At 44.5% G+C, this 16650-nt stretch overlaps 2 protein-coding genes across 7 annotated transcripts in view; both read right to left on the bottom strand.

Moving 5' to 3' along the window:
• Window positions 1-117: 117 nt before the first annotated feature.
• On the bottom strand, window positions 118-8106 carry ncmap (non-compact myelin associated protein). 4 transcript variants are annotated; one of them, XM_076017916.1, is made up of 4 exons: window positions 7831-8106; window positions 2237-2343; window positions 1837-1921; window positions 118-1090 (listed from the first exon to the last, which is right to left on the bottom strand). In XM_076017916.1, exons 2-4 carry the CDS (start codon window positions 2328-2330, stop codon window positions 814-816), a joined length of 456 nt encoding a protein of 151 aa, XP_075874031.1. In that variant the 5' UTR covers window positions 2331-2343; window positions 7831-8106; the 3' UTR covers window positions 118-813. The 4 variants fall into 4 exon arrangements, with proteins under 4 accessions (XP_075874031.1, XP_075874033.1, XP_075874030.1 ...); XM_076017918.1 differs by lacking the exon at window positions 7831-8106 and adding an exon at window positions 7679-7701; XM_076017915.1 differs by lacking the exon at window positions 7831-8106 and adding an exon at window positions 4064-4256.
• Window positions 8107-10873: 2767 nt separating this feature from the next.
• Window positions 10874-16650, bottom strand: part of rcan3 (regulator of calcineurin 3) — a 34196-nt gene continuing 28419 nt past the window's right edge. For all 3 annotated transcript variants that reach the window (XM_076017912.1, XM_076017913.1, XM_076017914.1), the window contains one exon: window positions 10874-14103. In XM_076017912.1, coding sequence (XP_075874027.1) covers window positions 13949-14103 — 155 coding nt within the window. In that variant the 3' untranslated portion in view covers window positions 10874-13948. The remainder of the gene's footprint in view (window positions 14104-16650) is intronic.

Genomic DNA, 16650 nt, shown 5'->3' with positions numbered 1-16650 from the left:
ATTCAGTCAATCGACTGAGTGGTATGTCAAATATCAAATTCTTGCAATATTACGTTTGAAGTGATTTAACAGTATTTCTATTATCATTTTTTTTTTGTAATTTCAGAATGAAGGCACTTCACTTTTAGAAATTCTAAACTTTATTTTAATGAAATTACAGTAAAGGAGCCACATACATTACAAACAAATAATTAACAAAATAAAGTGCAAAATTCGTTTACTTCAAATTAAAAAAAGAAAGATTGACATCAGTACATTTGGTTGGCACCCTGAAGTCTTTACATCACAAGTGAGATTCACTGAAATTGTACATATTTCTTCATCAAAAACTAACTAAAGAGAACCTGCACTCAGATGACAAAGACACCAGAAGGCAAAGTTTGTCCTCTTTCAAGTTGACACTAATTCTACATCGACAGTATTAAACAAACAAACAAAAAAAATCTTTAAGGAAATGTACAGCAACTCTGTCCAGCTATTGCAGTCTTCACTCATGACTCATGTGGAAAGTACACAGCATGTTTCTGAACACTTAAAACCCAATTGTTTCCATTGAGCAACATCCTTCATGCAATCCATGAGGAGTGTTTATGGTACTGTTTCGTTCGCAAAGTATGTTTATTGCTCGCAAAAAAAAAAAAAACCTTGTGCAATGTATCTGCGAGCAGTTGGCCAAGCTGGTGGACACGGTGAAGGTGCATCAATGTCACAAAGTTTCCACAGGATTCAGTCAGCACACAGTTTGTGGTCACAGATAAAGTCCAGTCCCGTCCAGGGCCTCTATACAAAAACTAAACCGACGTCGTTTCAACGCTATGTGTTCTCCAGCGGGGGAACGTCGTGTATGGTCACCGCGGTGGATCCACTGATTGTGCTGAACTGCTCCAAGCGTGTTTCCTCCGCGCTGCTCAGCTCGGCTCTGGGGAGTTGGACGGTGTTCTCGAAGGCCGGGTTGGAGTTGCCCATGCCGCCCGACACGGAGGGGATCCACAGGTCATTCATTGGCACGTTGCTCTGAGCCACGGACGGCCTCATCTTCTGACGGGGTTTAGAACCGGAGGTTCCCAGAACCCTCGATACGTGAGTCCGTCTGGCAACAAGTGAAAGAACAATAAAAATCACCTATTCTGTTGTCATAGTAATAGTTTTATTGTTCCTTTATTATAGTTTGGACATTTCTTTTAATAACTACTATGCAGAATTCACTTTACTTTATTGTTGTTTTTCAACAATAAACTATTTAGCCTTACAGTGAACTCTCACTAAAAAGTCTCTTTTTGTCTTCTTTTACTTGCGACATTTTGCAGTAAGTGTGCGCAAAATTCACAAAGTTCTCGAAACCAAGCCTTTGCGAAGGTAAAGAAGAAGAAGAAAAAAGGATCTGCTTCACACTCACTCATGCCTGTCTTGTTTTTGTACCTTTCCAACACATGAAGCATCTTTTTTTTTTTCTTTTTTTTTAACACTGATTTAGCAGGAGAGCTAAGAGGAATAGGTATTATGTGAGATGGGTGACATACAGGAAATTTAAATTAGTTCAGGTTAAAAGTTAATAACAAAAACAGTCTGCTGTGGTTTGACCTCACCCCGGCCTAGGCAGCGGTAAATATAGCTTGTCCCATATACTGAAAATAGTATCACACCTTCAGAGGAAAGTAATGCAAATGTAGTTTTAAGATCTGTTTTTGTCACACGACAAGAGGCCCTGACTCAGGCCGCAAAGACTTTGATGTAGAAGGAAAAAGTCTATGAAAGCACTTGGACTTGGGCTGTGGTTTCACAGCAGGAGACCTCACTGTGCAGGTATTGCCACGTCACGCAGGAATGCAGCCCCACCTGTTGTACGTCTTCAGGATGATCAGCAATACGGCAAGAATGATGATGATGCCTATGACGATGACAGCGATCATCGCCCCCGAGCCTGTGAAGGAGTTGGAGGAGAAGGAGAAGGAGACAAGGCACAATTATAGTGTTGACCAACCCAGCGTGTCGTCTGCATACTGTTTACATTTGCACACTGTGCTGGTTCTTTCGCCGGTAGCAGAATCCAAATCCAAATAATCACATGGTGAATAAGCACTTAAGATTAGATTAGACGCATGACTCTCTTAAACAACATTGCGACTTCTGATGTAAAATACCTGATTTCCAAAGATCAATTCCACTGATATTGCAGCGATGTCAAGACACACAGACACGCACACACGCGCTCAAAAGAGGTTTTGGATTGCCTTACTCTGGATGAGTATCTGCTCTCTGGACTTTGTGACGACGGTTGTGTCGGGAGTTGTTGTGATGCTGGTGACAGGAGACTCATTTGAGGCTTGCATCTTCAGCAATAACCTGCGCGCGAAACGCACACAAAAGTGGAGATCGGTGAGCAAAGTGAGGGAAACTTTGACGATCAGCATGTAGCAGAGCAGCAGGAGGTGTGGAGAGGACTGGTTGACTGCAGCAGCCACCGCAGGAACGCCAGAATATTAAACAACTAATCTGTCATTACATCACATTGCAGCGGCAGGAGTGACGGGCATCATTTTCGAGCTCGCGCTGTAAACGTTTGTGAAATGTGTGTAGAATGTCGCCTGCTGGCTGCACGAGTCGGCGCAAAGAGACCAGAAGGCACAATATTTGCTTTGTGTCAGGCGGCCGAGATCACACACAGAGCTCCTGCGTCACTGCCGCGTCTGCTAAAGCCACACAAAATCAGTGCAGACTCAGATCTGAGCCGGGAGGCACGTAGAACAAGGAGCTTTCTGCAGTTTTGTGTCTTTTTCTCAGTTTTGTGTGCACACAAAAAAAACCCAGTGTACACACAGTGATATTTTCCTGGAGCCCTTGAACATGTTCTGTAACGATGATGATGAACCAGTTTAAGTGTCTCTGTCAATAAGGTGATAATGCCAGTGTAGTTTGAAAGTGCATGTGTGTCACAGAGCATTTAGGAACTGTGAATGGAAATATTTTAATCACCTTCAAATAGAAGTGCATTTACACTGTTTTCGCCATTAGTGTGTCTCTTTGTCAATGAGTTATTTTCTCACACACTGATTAAATCACTTCAATCATTCCAATAACTTCTGCTTCATTAGATGCATTAATGACTGGGAGTTTCTCGCGATCTGTCTTTCTTCATGCTTTTTTTTTGCAACACCAAGTGTTTTTTTGTTGTTTTTTTTTTAAAATTTACCGCACCTCTTATTAACTGGCTTTAAATTTGTTGTCTGGTTATAAACAATTTATGGTTTGGGGAATACGGAGAAACAGGAACATTTTCATAATGGCTGTAATGTGATATGGTTCTGTATCTGCTGGGAGTGATACATTACATCAAGGATAATTTGCATCAGTGATAAAAAAAGAAAAAAAGAAAAAAAAGAAAAAGATGGATTCCCTGACAAGAGGAACAAACAGGTGCAGGCACAAAACAAGCCCAGCGCACTTCCCCATGACTGCCTGACCACCAGCCCATAGAAGTAGAAGCAAAACATCAAAATATATTGATATGCACACATATTGAAAAATATATGCTTGTAAAGATGTGTGTACGTTTACGATGTTTGTTATACTATACAAGCTAATATAATATTAAACAGTAAAAACAGCTTGTAAAAGTGAATACAAATCTCTAAAAAAACAAAACAAAACAAAACAAAACACACACAGCCACATTTCAGTCGCGCATCATCACTGTCATTCTAAATGTGTTGTTATGAATAGACTTGTGATAACGTCATACACAAAATGCATACTAGTACGCTAGTAAGTCTAGTTAAGGAGTACAGCATGTGAGTGTTCTTTGTCCTTATCTTCATTGTGGGTGAATTTGCTCGCCAACTCTTGTACATTTAAATGCCTATATATAACTTCTGTGATTGTACAAATAACAGGTACAAGCATTACTCTCTGCTAATTCATATAAGGTATAAAGATATGTTGACCATTGCTTCATATTAATATTTATTTAAACACTAACCATGTAGAGGACTGGATTATTTTCAGTGAGACAGCTGTCTTTTAGGGCTTTTTCTCCTCAGCGTAATATATAGACAAACATACCTACCGTGGCTTGAGCACACAGGGGATCGCAATCATTAATGGATGGGAAGTACAAGTATAAGCGTCACTGTGTCACGCAGTGCGCGTATTGTGCGGACGTTGTCGAGGACGATTTACAGTCCTGCACATGTCAAGAGTGGGTGGGGCCTCAAGTGGGAAACACGGCATTAAAAACAAATCAGGATTTTTTTTTTTTTCTTCTTTATCATTTACATTGACTCTGATGTAAATGAACGGCGCTGTGATGCATGGCCGTATCCTGCTTCCCTGTCGGCCGCAAACATTGCACAAGTCTCTGGGTGTTGACACACGGCGTACAGATGATTGCCATATAACATGCGGCCTGTTTGCCGTGCGGACGGCTTCTGATAAGTGGCTGAACGACCTTAAACGCCGTGTGAGGTTGCCAACGTCACTGCTTTGGTTACGCTGGAACACAGCCGACGGTGGAGCCTGTCTGAAGTCCCAGTCAACATTGGACATTTGCTTTAGGAATTGTGCAAATATCAGTGAATAGAGATTCAACTTTAATCAGCTTAATGTGGCTTCGCAAACCGGACGGATGGAGGCAGTTTGACCGCGGAAAATGTCTTTTGGAAGACGTGCAGAATTAAAGGAGGTTCTAGTTCTAATTAAAGGATATTAGATAGTTTTATTAAATAGTTTTATTGGGCAGTCGTATAGCTGCATTGTTGTTTAAATGGCTGCACTCTGCATGGATACATCAAATAGCCGATGGTAAATTTTTTTTCTTCCTCGTGGCCACCCAACAACACGGCCCGATGTGATTTCCAAGCGATAAACACATCGTCAAACTGTCCAACTGATCCTCACATTTTCTATATGTGCTTCCCCTGCACTCAGCAACACATTGTGCGGACTTTATAACGCTTCTGTCGCAGTCAAACTGCAGAAAAGTAGGTTGGCGACTTGGAGAAGGACAAATTCTTTAGGAGGTGATACATAAAATATTCTTTGTTTGTTGTTCTGCAATTGCTGCATATTTAATTTCCTCTCCTCCTCCCTCAGCAAGCAGTGAGTTTACAGGCTGCCTCACAGGTCGGAATAAAAAACTGCCGAGCCGTCATTTCTTTTCTCTCAGGGGACGTTTACGCACAAACGGCGTTCAAAGAGCCACCCGGGTCAATATTGGGACTGTCAAACTTAATCAGACGCAGGCGGAGACGTGACTTTGGTGCCGGGTGGTCAAACACGTACAGTCGGAGCAGGGATGCCATGTGCGTCATTGGCTGTAAATTTTTCCTGCTAGTGCACGTTAAGCAGCACCCTGGCATTTGATATTGGTGCGGCTCATGGAACGGCATCGGAGAATTTAGGTTTAAAGTGATTAATAAAGTGGCCATAACAATGAAGACGGAGGTGGGACCCTGCACATTGACACCGCAGCTTTTTCGCCAACAGTTGATGGTTCAGGAGAGGCACGAATGGTAATTGCACAATTTGATCGACCCGGCCGGTGCTTTGTGCCCAGTTGACAAGCACCAACGATTTGCTGATTTCTTCGCGGCCATTAAAGCTGTTGAGTGTTAAAGAGCGGCAGCCTCGATGTCTGGGACGCTGCTGGAAAGCAGGCGGGTCGTAAGTGGCGCTGATTACGCTGTTAAAGGTCGTAACAACATGTCATCGGTCGGCGGGGATGGGAAATCTGAAATATCGAATGAGCTGCGACGGCCAGATTTGTTTATTGTCAGTCAGTGGCACCACTGGAGCGACGCTCTTTAACGTTCTTTCCATGTCCGGCGGAACAAGATTCATCTGCATAAAATAAAGATTCTACCTGTGCAGAAACACGGTGGCGCAGTGGTTAGCGCTGCTGCCTCACAGCAAGAAGGTCGTGGGTTCGATTCCGGGGACCTTTCTGTGTTGCATGTTCTCCCTGTGTCTGCATGGGTTCTCTCCGGGTTCTCCGGCTTCCTCCCACACTCCAAAAACATGCACGTGAGGTCAATTGAACATTCTAAATTGTCCGTAGGTGTGCATGTGAGTGTGAATGGTTGTCTGTTTCTATGTGGCCCTGCAATGAACTGGCGACTTGTCCAGGGTGCCACCCTGCCTTCGCCCTATGACAGCTGGGATAGGCTCCAGCAGACCCCCGTCACCCTGAATAGGAATAAGTGGGTATAGAAGATGGAGATGGAGATGTGAATCTAATGTTATGGTCAGAGCAAAACTTTAAAGTGCCAATAAGTGATTTTTCTTCATCGCTAGAGGGCGCTGCTAAGCACCACATGTAAACCAAAATAAAGAGGCTTGGGGGCCTGTGGTCTCCATCGCTCCGCCCCCTCAACAGCCTCGTAGGGGAAGCAACTGGCAATCACCCCCTGGCGAACGAGGGAAACGTCGATGGATGATGTAAATAGATGATGGATCTCAAAAAGGGGGGCGTTTGCTCCTGGCTATTTACAAGGTTGGTGGGGCAACAGTTCCAATGGGACAGAGAGAGAGAGAGAGAGAGGCTGCGTGATTTGACGCTCTACCCGAGATGGAATAACAACACAGCCATTCATATGAAAACTGTCTCTTTAAAGGTACCACATGACGAGGATTTCATATTTTTATTTATCGCCCTGTACTCCAGAGCCTGTTTAGCTTCTCGCCAAAAAACAGACGCTTTGTCGTACATGTTGTACATGTTGTACAAGTTTGAACGGAGACATAAACAGGGCGTCGCAGAGTCCCTTTGTGACATCACAGAGGGCTTGATTTACGAGGGCTTCGAGTTCTCTGACAGGGTAGAGATGCACGTCATGACTATTATGCTCGTTACCAGAAACCCCTGTTCAGGAGGTTTTTGAAATAACAACACGGGACCTTTAATTAACACGTTAAGCAACTCACACTTGTATTTTTATTTTGGCCTGCAGTTACAGAGCTCAGACTGGGACTTGTCGGTATGTGCACCCTGCTCTCTGAGGCTGGATGATGAAGCATTTTTCTCTCCCAAACAGTGCTTATCAGCGTCGTGCACGAAACCCAACAGACAGAGCGCGCAGACAGCAGCGTCCAGGTGCTGTCCGAAGGATCATTTTGCTTTGTGCACCGATATCACCCGCTGGTTTTAGCTCGTCAGAGTCCTTCAAACAGTGATTTGATTGAGAGAAACAAAACAAAACAAAACAAAACAAAACAAAACAAAACAGTGGCTGTCATATTTAGGGCGTGAGTGGAGGGCAAGTGGTAGTTTAACGTCTTTCTGCTCCGTGGGCCTCAAGGTTTTTTCCCTCCCCTACTTCTGTCCCAAGTTTCAACACAGAAACTTGCAGAGACGAGTGACGACTCGGTCGCGTGCATCTACAGGTAGGTGTCAGCTCGGTCAGCAACATCCACATGAGTACGTAATTGCAGCCCAGTCTTGGGAGCGCTCAATAAGAACGTATAATTACTCATAACAGGCAGAAGCTTTGCCCTTTGGATTCAATTAAAACTCACACGGCACAGCGGCTCTATGCAAATAGAAGTGCGAGAAGGATCCGTTCCATCAGCGAGAGGAAGAAATCGCCGGGAGCCAAAATCCGATCTCCCTCCACACTCCAGCACGTTACAATCTGCCACTCCAGTGATTCCGCGTCAACCGCACCAGAAGGTCAGCCGGACTCACCCGCCTGTCCTCACTCCCGCTGTTCGAAAACAATAACTTCACAGTGTTTTCTCTGCTCTTACAATAGGAGACAAAGATGAAAACAAACACTCAACAAAAAAAAAAAAAAAAGACTGGGCGAAGTAAGTAGTTTCGGGTTCTTGCAGACTTACCAAACTCGCTCCTCTTGGGTTTCAGCCTCCAGGTGGGAGCCTGAGCAGCACTGACCCCCCCTCCCTCAGCCAGCCAAGGGGGGCATAGTCCACAGCAGCAGCCGGTGCGAGGAGTTGAAGTGACACCAGGTGGAGAAAATAAGTCCAAGGTGCGGCTGAAGTCCCACCGTTTGTCTTGTTTAGTTCTTTTCTTAGTGAAAAAAACCCCAGATGAAACAGCCACAAAGATGGAAGAGAGAGAGGCTTGATTGAACGAGCAAGAGGTGTTGTGTGTCTGTGAGTAGTATGTGGGAATCACAGCAGTCGAAGCGAGGCGGCGGAGGAGGAGGAGAGTAAAGAGGCGGAGACTCACCAGGTGACTCCTGAAGCGGCGGCTCCTCGCTCAAAGTAATAATGTCAGGCAGCTGGTTTTTCAGGTCCTGCCGCCGGGCCCTGAGGCGTGCCATCGCCGGGATGACACAAAACAAGCCTCCTCTCCTCTCCTATCTTTTTCTCTCCTCTCCACTCCTTGCTGCATCCCTGCTGCATGCCGGCAGCTTTTTGGCAAAACGCGCACAACTTCTGGGGAAAAAAAACTTGAATACGAAATGCAGCGAATGTGGCCCAAAAGAAATATGTCCGGTTTTCTGCAGGCAACCCTGGCAACGATTCACACTTGACCTTTTTGCGGACTGTTAGAAAGGAGTGTGCGCACATATTTTTGTGCGAGAGTGCAAAGAAAGAATGCAGCAAACCTCCGCACACGTATGTACGATGGTATGGAGTTGAAAATTAACTGTGAATTTCAAGACTTTTTGTCCAAAGGGTGCCGGGCGCGCCCGCGGACAAGATAGGCTATCTTTTGCTGTCTCATTTCTCTGAAGGCCGGCTGACTCACTCACATGTCACACTCTTAAAGGTTAAGTGTTTAATATTTGGAGATTTTAAAGAAGAAACAGGGTGATCAAGTGGTTACATTTCAGATTGCAGCGTCTTTCCCTCTCTCTCCCATTCCTGAGCTTGCCAGTGAGCTATGGTGGCCTGCGTGCCCAAACCTCGATATCTCATCCGCCTTCTTCTTCGTTGGTTTATTTGAAAACGCAAGCAGTCGCACTAATTACGAAATGCTCACTCCGGCCGGAGCAACCGTTGCTGTATGTATATTCTTATTTATGTATGTAAACCGCTCTAAGGGTAGGAAAACCCAATGACTTTTATTGTACTGCGACTATACACTTTTATCAATGTATTTATGAGCAGTATATTAAGCTTTTACCAATATAAAAATCATAAATCAAGCCAAATATTAGACACTGGACCTTTAAAGCATCACCCCCGGAGTGGCTGACATGAAACAACACCAGAATCTCACCTGATGTTACCCTCCAGGGGAAAGCCGCCGCAGGTGGCTGTAAATCAGGGCAGCGAGGCAGTGTAAGTAAACCTTGATTGGATAGGGCATTGTTCCGCCCTCGCCCTATCATCCGCATGCCTCGCTATCTTCCTTCCGTGTCTCCGCATTCAGCCGGGGTTGAGAACACCCTTACATAATGTGTAAAAGCCACGGCTCAAGTTTCAGAGGAAGGAACAGAAGACTCCACAGCGACACCGCAGCGTTGTCTACCAACAAGATAGATAAATAGATAGATAATGTAGATAGATAGATAGATAGATAGATGCTGCTGCTTCAACTTTTTAGCTGGCTAATGCTAACAAGCTTTAACACTTACAAACTGACATGTTAATAAAAGTAAATTATTTATTTGACTGTAACCCTTCTCAACAAGTTTCTGGAGCGTCTTGAATTCTTGTCTTAGCGTGCTAGCTTGCTAACATGTGTCTCCAACAGGGCTAGCAGCAAGGGGTAGTGTTTCAATTCCACTGCACCTCAGTGGTGGCTCAAAAAAAAAAAAAAAAAAAAGGTCAAACAAAAAGAGAATGCCATAGTGAGCACATTTGCCCGAGCCCTGTCTGTGAGGTGTACGTCCATTGCCACTTTTAAAAGTGATGGGTCATTGTGATGGAATTCCCCACCTGCTGCACCATGATGAAAGGGCTTTTTGTCTTGTGTGGAGGAAGAAACGCTGCTCTACAAAGCTCACTTCATCCCACAGCTGGTATGGAACACTCACTACTTTTAACCTGACCAGTGCAGAGACTGATTTCAAGTTGTTAAAAGACATTTTGTTCAAAGTCAAAAGGTATTTTCTAGAAAACTTCTACTTACGTACGTATTACTTACATTTTCTTTTTTTTTTTTTGCAAAGTTAATAATGACAGTTTCTTTTTGTCCTTACTTTAAAAATGACAAAATACAGTTTCGACTCCAAGAAGTTTATGTGGCAAGTTGTAAAAAGGCTGCTGAGCTGTAGGTTGTTTCCACAATGTTGCTTCACTCCTTCTCTTCAATTTCATGCATGCCGTTGCTTACCCCCAGAATTATTAACCGGCTGCTGCTGTTGGAGTCTTTGAAGTGAGGCTCAGACCAGCGCAAGGATGTCGTTCGCCCAGGAATTACACTGTGTCCGACGTCAAGTTGGAGGTTGTGCATATTCTGTATCTATATTTACTGAATCAGACCGTGTGAAAGTATAACAGGCAGAAATGTGTGTTGGCTTACCCACATAGTTTCCCTCTGACCAAGATATTAAATCAAAAACACAAAAAAATGAGTTGAATCTTTAAACATCAATATTTCCTATTTTAACCAAATGAATCACTCCTGTTTAAAAATATGACAAATATTATATTTTTACTATTTTTTGTGTGATATTTCCTTGCGTTTACTGAAGGAGTGTGCCTGTTTCCAAGCGTGAAGCCGGATTCTAGCAGGCAATTTATCAGAGCGAACAATAACTTTTGGTTCTGGCTGACAATATTTTGCTTTTCTATACAAAGGAGACAGTTTGTGTGAGCAAAATGAAGCACTGTTTTTTTTTCCACATCTTCTCACGCCGTGCCTGTTGTAATAACTTAGGCTGCATTGTTATTTTTTAGTAATGCCTATAGGTTGCACACTCACTAAATGAGGAAGCCTTCAAAATAAACAACGCAAAGACGTGGCTTTAGGAATAAGTCGTCATGTATTTCTCTATGTGAAACAAATGGCTATATGCTACACAAATAGAAGCAGATACGGTAAGAGACAGAGATCACCCTCTGAGAAAAGAAGTACAGAACATGAAAATACACATAGCCAGTATAGAACTGTAAATTATTGCTTTTTTTTTTGCTACTCTGTTTTCTGGATTCCTACACAACAAGACACAATATTCATATTGAACAGAATCAGTACGACAGTGACCAACGATATCATTGACCATTTTCAGCAGACATTTCCCAAAATGAAAAAAGAGAGAAGTTGAGAGTCCATGTCGAACACAACACAGTGACCTCTTATTGTTTGCTTGTTTGCTTGCTTTTTTTTTGGATCAAACGTATTGACACACACAGTTTTTTTTTTTTTTTTGTCTGTTTGTTTTTCTCATCACAACATTGCAGAGAAAAGCCGTAACAAAAATACACACAGGAAGTGGCTTCAGCAAAAGAAACAAAGAAAAATCCCCCTTGGCGTATGTACATTAATATACATTATCATTTCACCTGCGACCGGTTTTCAGACACCGTGACCATGAGGAGTAAAAAAATGTTTTCACGAGTGTCTTCTTCCTGCCTCTTGCTGCCACTTTACTTAACTCACAATCCATCACATAGGCGCCGCCGACCGAGTGTGGCAGCTTTGACTGCGGCGCCAATAGAACTTCCCTCTGCCTACGCGGCGTGCCTGACAAACACGGGACTGTTTAACTTCCTCAAAGTGTTTCTCGCGGACAAACGTGCCAAAAAAAATATTGACTTTTGTCAATGTTTTTTTTTTTTTTTTTTTTTGGAAAAACCTGCCGCTCCATCTACATACAGAACATCTGAGGAGGACTTAGAAATTCATCCACACTTTACACAATGGAGCTTTTTTTAGTCACTGCAATATGCTGGTGAAAAGGCTAACCAGGTGTTCAATTTAAGAAAAAAACAAAACAAGAAAAAAAAAACAGAATAAATGTACTGTGTAAAATGTAAATGTATGTGCTTTCGACTTTATTTTCCTCCATAAAGTCGGTCTTTCATGAAACAAAGAGATGCTGACAATAAAGTGCTGACATGCAAAAAACGGACACACTGTCACACAGCCGAAAGATTTCGTGCTGTCGAGTTATAGAACTGGGGGGGGGGTCGGACCCTGAAAAGTTGCAAGGATCCAAAATGTGGTGGTGTCGCGCTGGCAGTACGATATGAGCCCGAGGGGTTGGAGGGAAATACTTTTTTTTTTTTTTTTTTTTTAACTGAGATATGTTCCCGCGAGGAAGAAATGTGCGTGATCACAAAATTAAAGATTCTGCACCAAAAAGTGCTGCAAGGTGCGGTGAAGGAATGCTTTGGTTGACGTCTCGTGCAGGCTTCCTCCCACTTTCAACCAGCGCTCGGGGAAAACGCTCCCGGGGAAACTACAAAGTCCGAAAGGGCCGTTTTCAAATCCCCTCATTCCCGCCGACCTGGCTGCGGACTATTTACAGTGAAGAGCAGCGCTGTGATCCCTAAAATTCCCCCCCCGCCCCCCCGGAACTGGTACTCGGTGCAAAACAAGCAGCGGCGGGTTCCGACAAGAGAACCCGACAGTCGAGCGACACGACTGAGACGTTAAAGGTGTGAAATACATCAGAATCAGGAAAAGGAAAAGAACAAAACGCCCCGGTTGGGAATGATTGAGGGGGCGTGAGCTGCATCTCAACCGCCAGAACCGCCCACACCGCCGGACAAAGTGAAACGCTGACCATCAATCAAGTCACAAGAAACCCCATTTGCTTCAAATCCAACGCTGGGATGCACATCTGCCATAACAATTGACAATAATTTAAAAAGAGACAGAGAGAGAGAGAGAGAGAGAGAGAGAGAGAAAGAGAGAGAGAGAGAGAACACTTCAGCCCCTCGTCTACAGAAGTAACTAAGCATGCAAAAAAGTGTGAGGGTATTCAAATACAGAGTAAGAATGCACACCTACAACTTGAGCAAAAAACGACACCTCTCGAAATTAATAATAATAAAAAAAAAAGACAAAGAAGACGAAAAGCGTATTTGAAAACGAGCGAGAAGAGCAAAAGCCGAAACGACCACGACGAGTTCGTTAAGTCACAAAAATGTCCGTTCGTGCTGCGTGGCGTTTAGTAGGTTCCTTGTTACTGATATATCGCGTTAGTATTAAGTTCTTTTTTTTTTTTTTTTCTTCTTTTGTCATAATACAGTATATACATGCAGACAAGAGCGGGAGCGGTACACACTCGATCTGGATGCAAGCTTGAAGCGACGGACCGGCGGATAGGAAAAATGAAAAGAGGAGCAAATCATCCGCAGACAGACACGCTTTCAGAGTTCCAAGAAGACAAAAAAAAGACAAAAACAAAGGAAGAGGAGAAAAAAAAAGAGAGGCGTGTCAGATGCGAAGTGTGCACACGACAGCGAGCTAAGAGTGAGAGAGTGAGAGGTCCGAGCGAATGAGCTAAATAGCTAGCGAGCTGGTAGCGAGGAGGGCTGTGTGTTTGCGTGCGTGTGTGTGTGTGTGTGTGTGTGTGCGTGCGTGCGTGCGTGCGTAATGAGTTTCGAGACAGCTGTTCCCGCCCCTGCTGTTTTTTTTAAATCGGGGGGGTGGGTGGGTCAGGTGGAGGGGTCAGGGGTAGGTGGGCGGGTCTTAAAGGCGACGCCACGCCCACCGCTCCCCACGCCGCCGTCCGCACAACGTGACAAGGTGGTGTGTGATTCTCATCCGAATGCCGGCTTGCGCACCCCCCACCCCACCGCTCGGTTTCGAGGCGCCCTTTTCCTCCGCCGCCGTTACCCCCCTTCCTCCCCCCCCCAAGAAAAATCACCGTCCTGGAGCCAATGTTAGTTGGTTGCTTGGTTGTACTGAAATGAGGGAGGGGGGGCGGTCGACGCTCTCTGTTGAGTTCAGAGATGGGAAAGAGAGAGAGAGAGAGAGAGAGAGAGAGAGAGAGAGAGAGAGAGAGAGAGCAGGTGTGTCGCGGGTCGAGAGGGGCGATCAGGGGGGCCGCGCCAAGCGTTGGCTCTGGGTTTCCTCTCTCGCTCCGAGCTAGTTGAAGACCGTCGGGGTGCCGTCGGGACGTCTGGTCTGGACGATCTGCTGCTTCGGCCGCGCCGCCTCGTCCTCCTCCGTCTCGCTCTCGCACACGTGCACCACCACGCTGGGGGTGGACTCGGTGCCGGCGTGCAGCTCGTACTTCTCACCTGGGCAGCGGGCGACAGGACGCGGAGAACAACAGGAGCTCATTAGATGAGGTGACTCATCGCAACACACAGGACTCACACCACTTTGATTTGCTGGAGGCCGTGGTTCTCAGCTGGTGGAGTCTCGGGACACACAGTTTTTTTTTCCTTATCATGAAGTCGCGACTCAGATGTATTCCATAGCACTCTTTCTATCATGTTTGGTAAATAAATTACTGGAATGAAGTGAGTGCCCTGCAAAATAAACGCCCAACATCTTCTCTATAAATATATACATATTTTATAATCCCTTTTTGAAATAAAAAAAGGAAACTGCCAACAAAGTTACTGGAGTTGAGCCAACTGGATGGGTTTTAATATCAAAAACCCATCCAGCTGGCTACACCTCACCCTTCTACACTAAGACGACCTCGACGACTGAGAATCTCGGTCTTGAGAACTGTGGCTTTACGGTCATTTCGCTCAGAAAATATCAAAAGTGTTCCTCTTTCACGCTGATTTGCTAAAAACAAACACTGCAGCGATAGCTGCATTATTCAGACTGTCTAAAAATACGTTTGGACGCGGGCTGAGAGCTATAAACAGACGGAAGAAGTCAGAAGTGCGTACACGCGAGTGACCACGTTGTTGGTTTGGGTCCATATATGGAAAATATTTAAAAATAAACACGGGGGAAGAAGGAATGTTTGCGCTTTAATCCTGATCTTTCACAGAGGATTTTTTTTTTTTTTCTATTGGGTATATTTGGTTTTTACATTTTTTTTGGACACTTAACTGTGAATAAGGCACAAAGCCCTTCAGCAAACTATTTCTTCTGAAAACATCTGGGGTTTTACATTAACATATGAGAGAAGAGAGAAGAATGCAGGATTTACTTCCAATTTTTGGCAGCTTCTGTCAAAATAATACAAAGGATTTGACAATGAACTACGACTACTGTTGCCATGGTGAGTCTTTCTACAACACAATCTTCTTCTTCTTCTCCTTCTCCTTCTTCTTCCTCTGCAGCAGCAGCGAGCTGATGGACAGAAGAGCTCAGAGACTTTTGCATCGTTTGTCCAGAAAACGCCACTGAACACAAAACACTCCCTTGATGTTATCACGGTTGCCATGGTGATCGGATCAGACGGACGCTCGCGACGAGAGGAAATTGGTTTATTAGCATTTCACTGCGCCGCCAGAAACGCAGGAGGTGGACGACGAACAGAGAGCTGCTGTTCCCACCGAGGGCTGACAGAGGGAGTCAGCGTGCTGCGCTGCTGCCACCGCCGCCGCCACCGCCGCGCTAATCTCATCTCGGGAAAAAAGCCACCTCCCAATGCCTCGCGTTGCTATGTAACAGCCACGAAAGTCCAAGTCCATGCTTGTGTGTGTGTGTGTGTGTGTGTGTGTGTGTGTGTGTGTGTGTGTGTGTGTGTGTGTGTGTGTGACTGTAAATTTGAATCATGTGCTTGATTTTCCAGCGAAGAATCATTCGTTTCCACCTCATCAGCGTTAGCGTAGCGTAGCCACGTAAACAAGCGCTAAAGACCTGCTGTGGTAATTGCACACCTTCCTGTGAGTGAATGGGAGAGAATACTGATGTGGTGGGCCGGTCAGTCTCATAATCAATAATAATAAGTGCTGTTCTAAGTGTGACGCAGGTTGCTTTTAGCCAAAGCAGCAGATTTTTTTTTTGTTTTCTGAAGGTCCCACGTTCGACCTGTTTGCAAATGTTTTTGCGACTCATTTGCAGCGGAGGATCATTAGCTTCCACTTCATCAGCGCCAGTGCGCTGCCACAGACACACACACACACGCGCGCGCGTGGAGAGGCAGCGTTGGCGAAGAGGCAGCGTCCCTGTTTATGTGAGCGAGGCGACATTTTGTAAAGGTTGCCGTAGTCGCGGTCGACGAGACACGCAGCCGAACCCCCCCGGAACAAAACGTTCAGCGGGAACCAGGCAGCGCACTGCGAGTCCGCCGCACGTTCTGTTTGGTGTCGGTTATGAACAAATTGAAATTCATATTCATTCCGCTTACGTTCATTATTCCTGTTACTCTGGTAACTGTAACCCTCTTTTTCTTATATATCATATGAACTATGATGAGGCCTGTTTATTTATTAGTGCACTTGTTAAACCAACAAAGGGCAGAGCTATCAAATGCTACACTGAAGCAAAGTCAAGAAGAGTCTCAGCTACTTTCTCATGCGCCTTTACTGATATGTACTTGTACGTGTATTTACTTTTTAGTTTGTCAGCTCAACTTCCTATTTTTTTAAATATACTTCTACTTTTCTTGAAATTCTTGAAATACTTCTACTTTTTTTTTGCTTGATTGAATTGGACTTAAAATCATTAATTAACTCTCCATCTCAATTTAAATTTAAACTTTCGTGCTGTACTTAGTCATAACCGCTTCAGGAGAGTGACCAACTCCTATTCTAGTTTGCTGCTGTGTGTACAAAAAATTGGAGAGCAAAAAAATCTAATCTAAATCTGAATCAAATCAATTTGATTTGATTATTTTTCTGCCAGTTTGGCACTCGTTCGTTCACGGAATTATG

This window comes from Nelusetta ayraudi, unplaced genomic scaffold, assembly GCF_046127955.1.
Source record: "Nelusetta ayraudi isolate G7.1 ecotype Tasmania unplaced genomic scaffold, CSIRO-AGI_Nayr_v1 ptg000007l, whole genome shotgun sequence".
NCBI lineage: Eukaryota > Metazoa > Chordata > Actinopteri > Tetraodontiformes > Monacanthidae > Nelusetta > Nelusetta ayraudi.
The sequence above is the reverse complement of the archived record's forward strand: the minus strand, read 5'-3'. Positions and strand labels throughout refer to the sequence as shown.

Coding starts and splice junctions, on each gene's coding strand:
- ncmap (XM_076017915.1), bottom strand. CDS start 4,095: ATGATTGCGATCCCCTGTGTGCTCAAGCCACG. Junction 1,922..2,236: donor AGAGCAGATACTCATCCAGA/GTAAGGCAATCC, acceptor ACTCCTTCACAG/GCTCGGGGGCGATGATCGCT. Junction 1,091..1,836: donor ATCCTGAAGACGTACAACAG/GTGGGGCTGCAT, acceptor ACTTGTTGCCAG/ACGGACTCACGTATCGAGGG.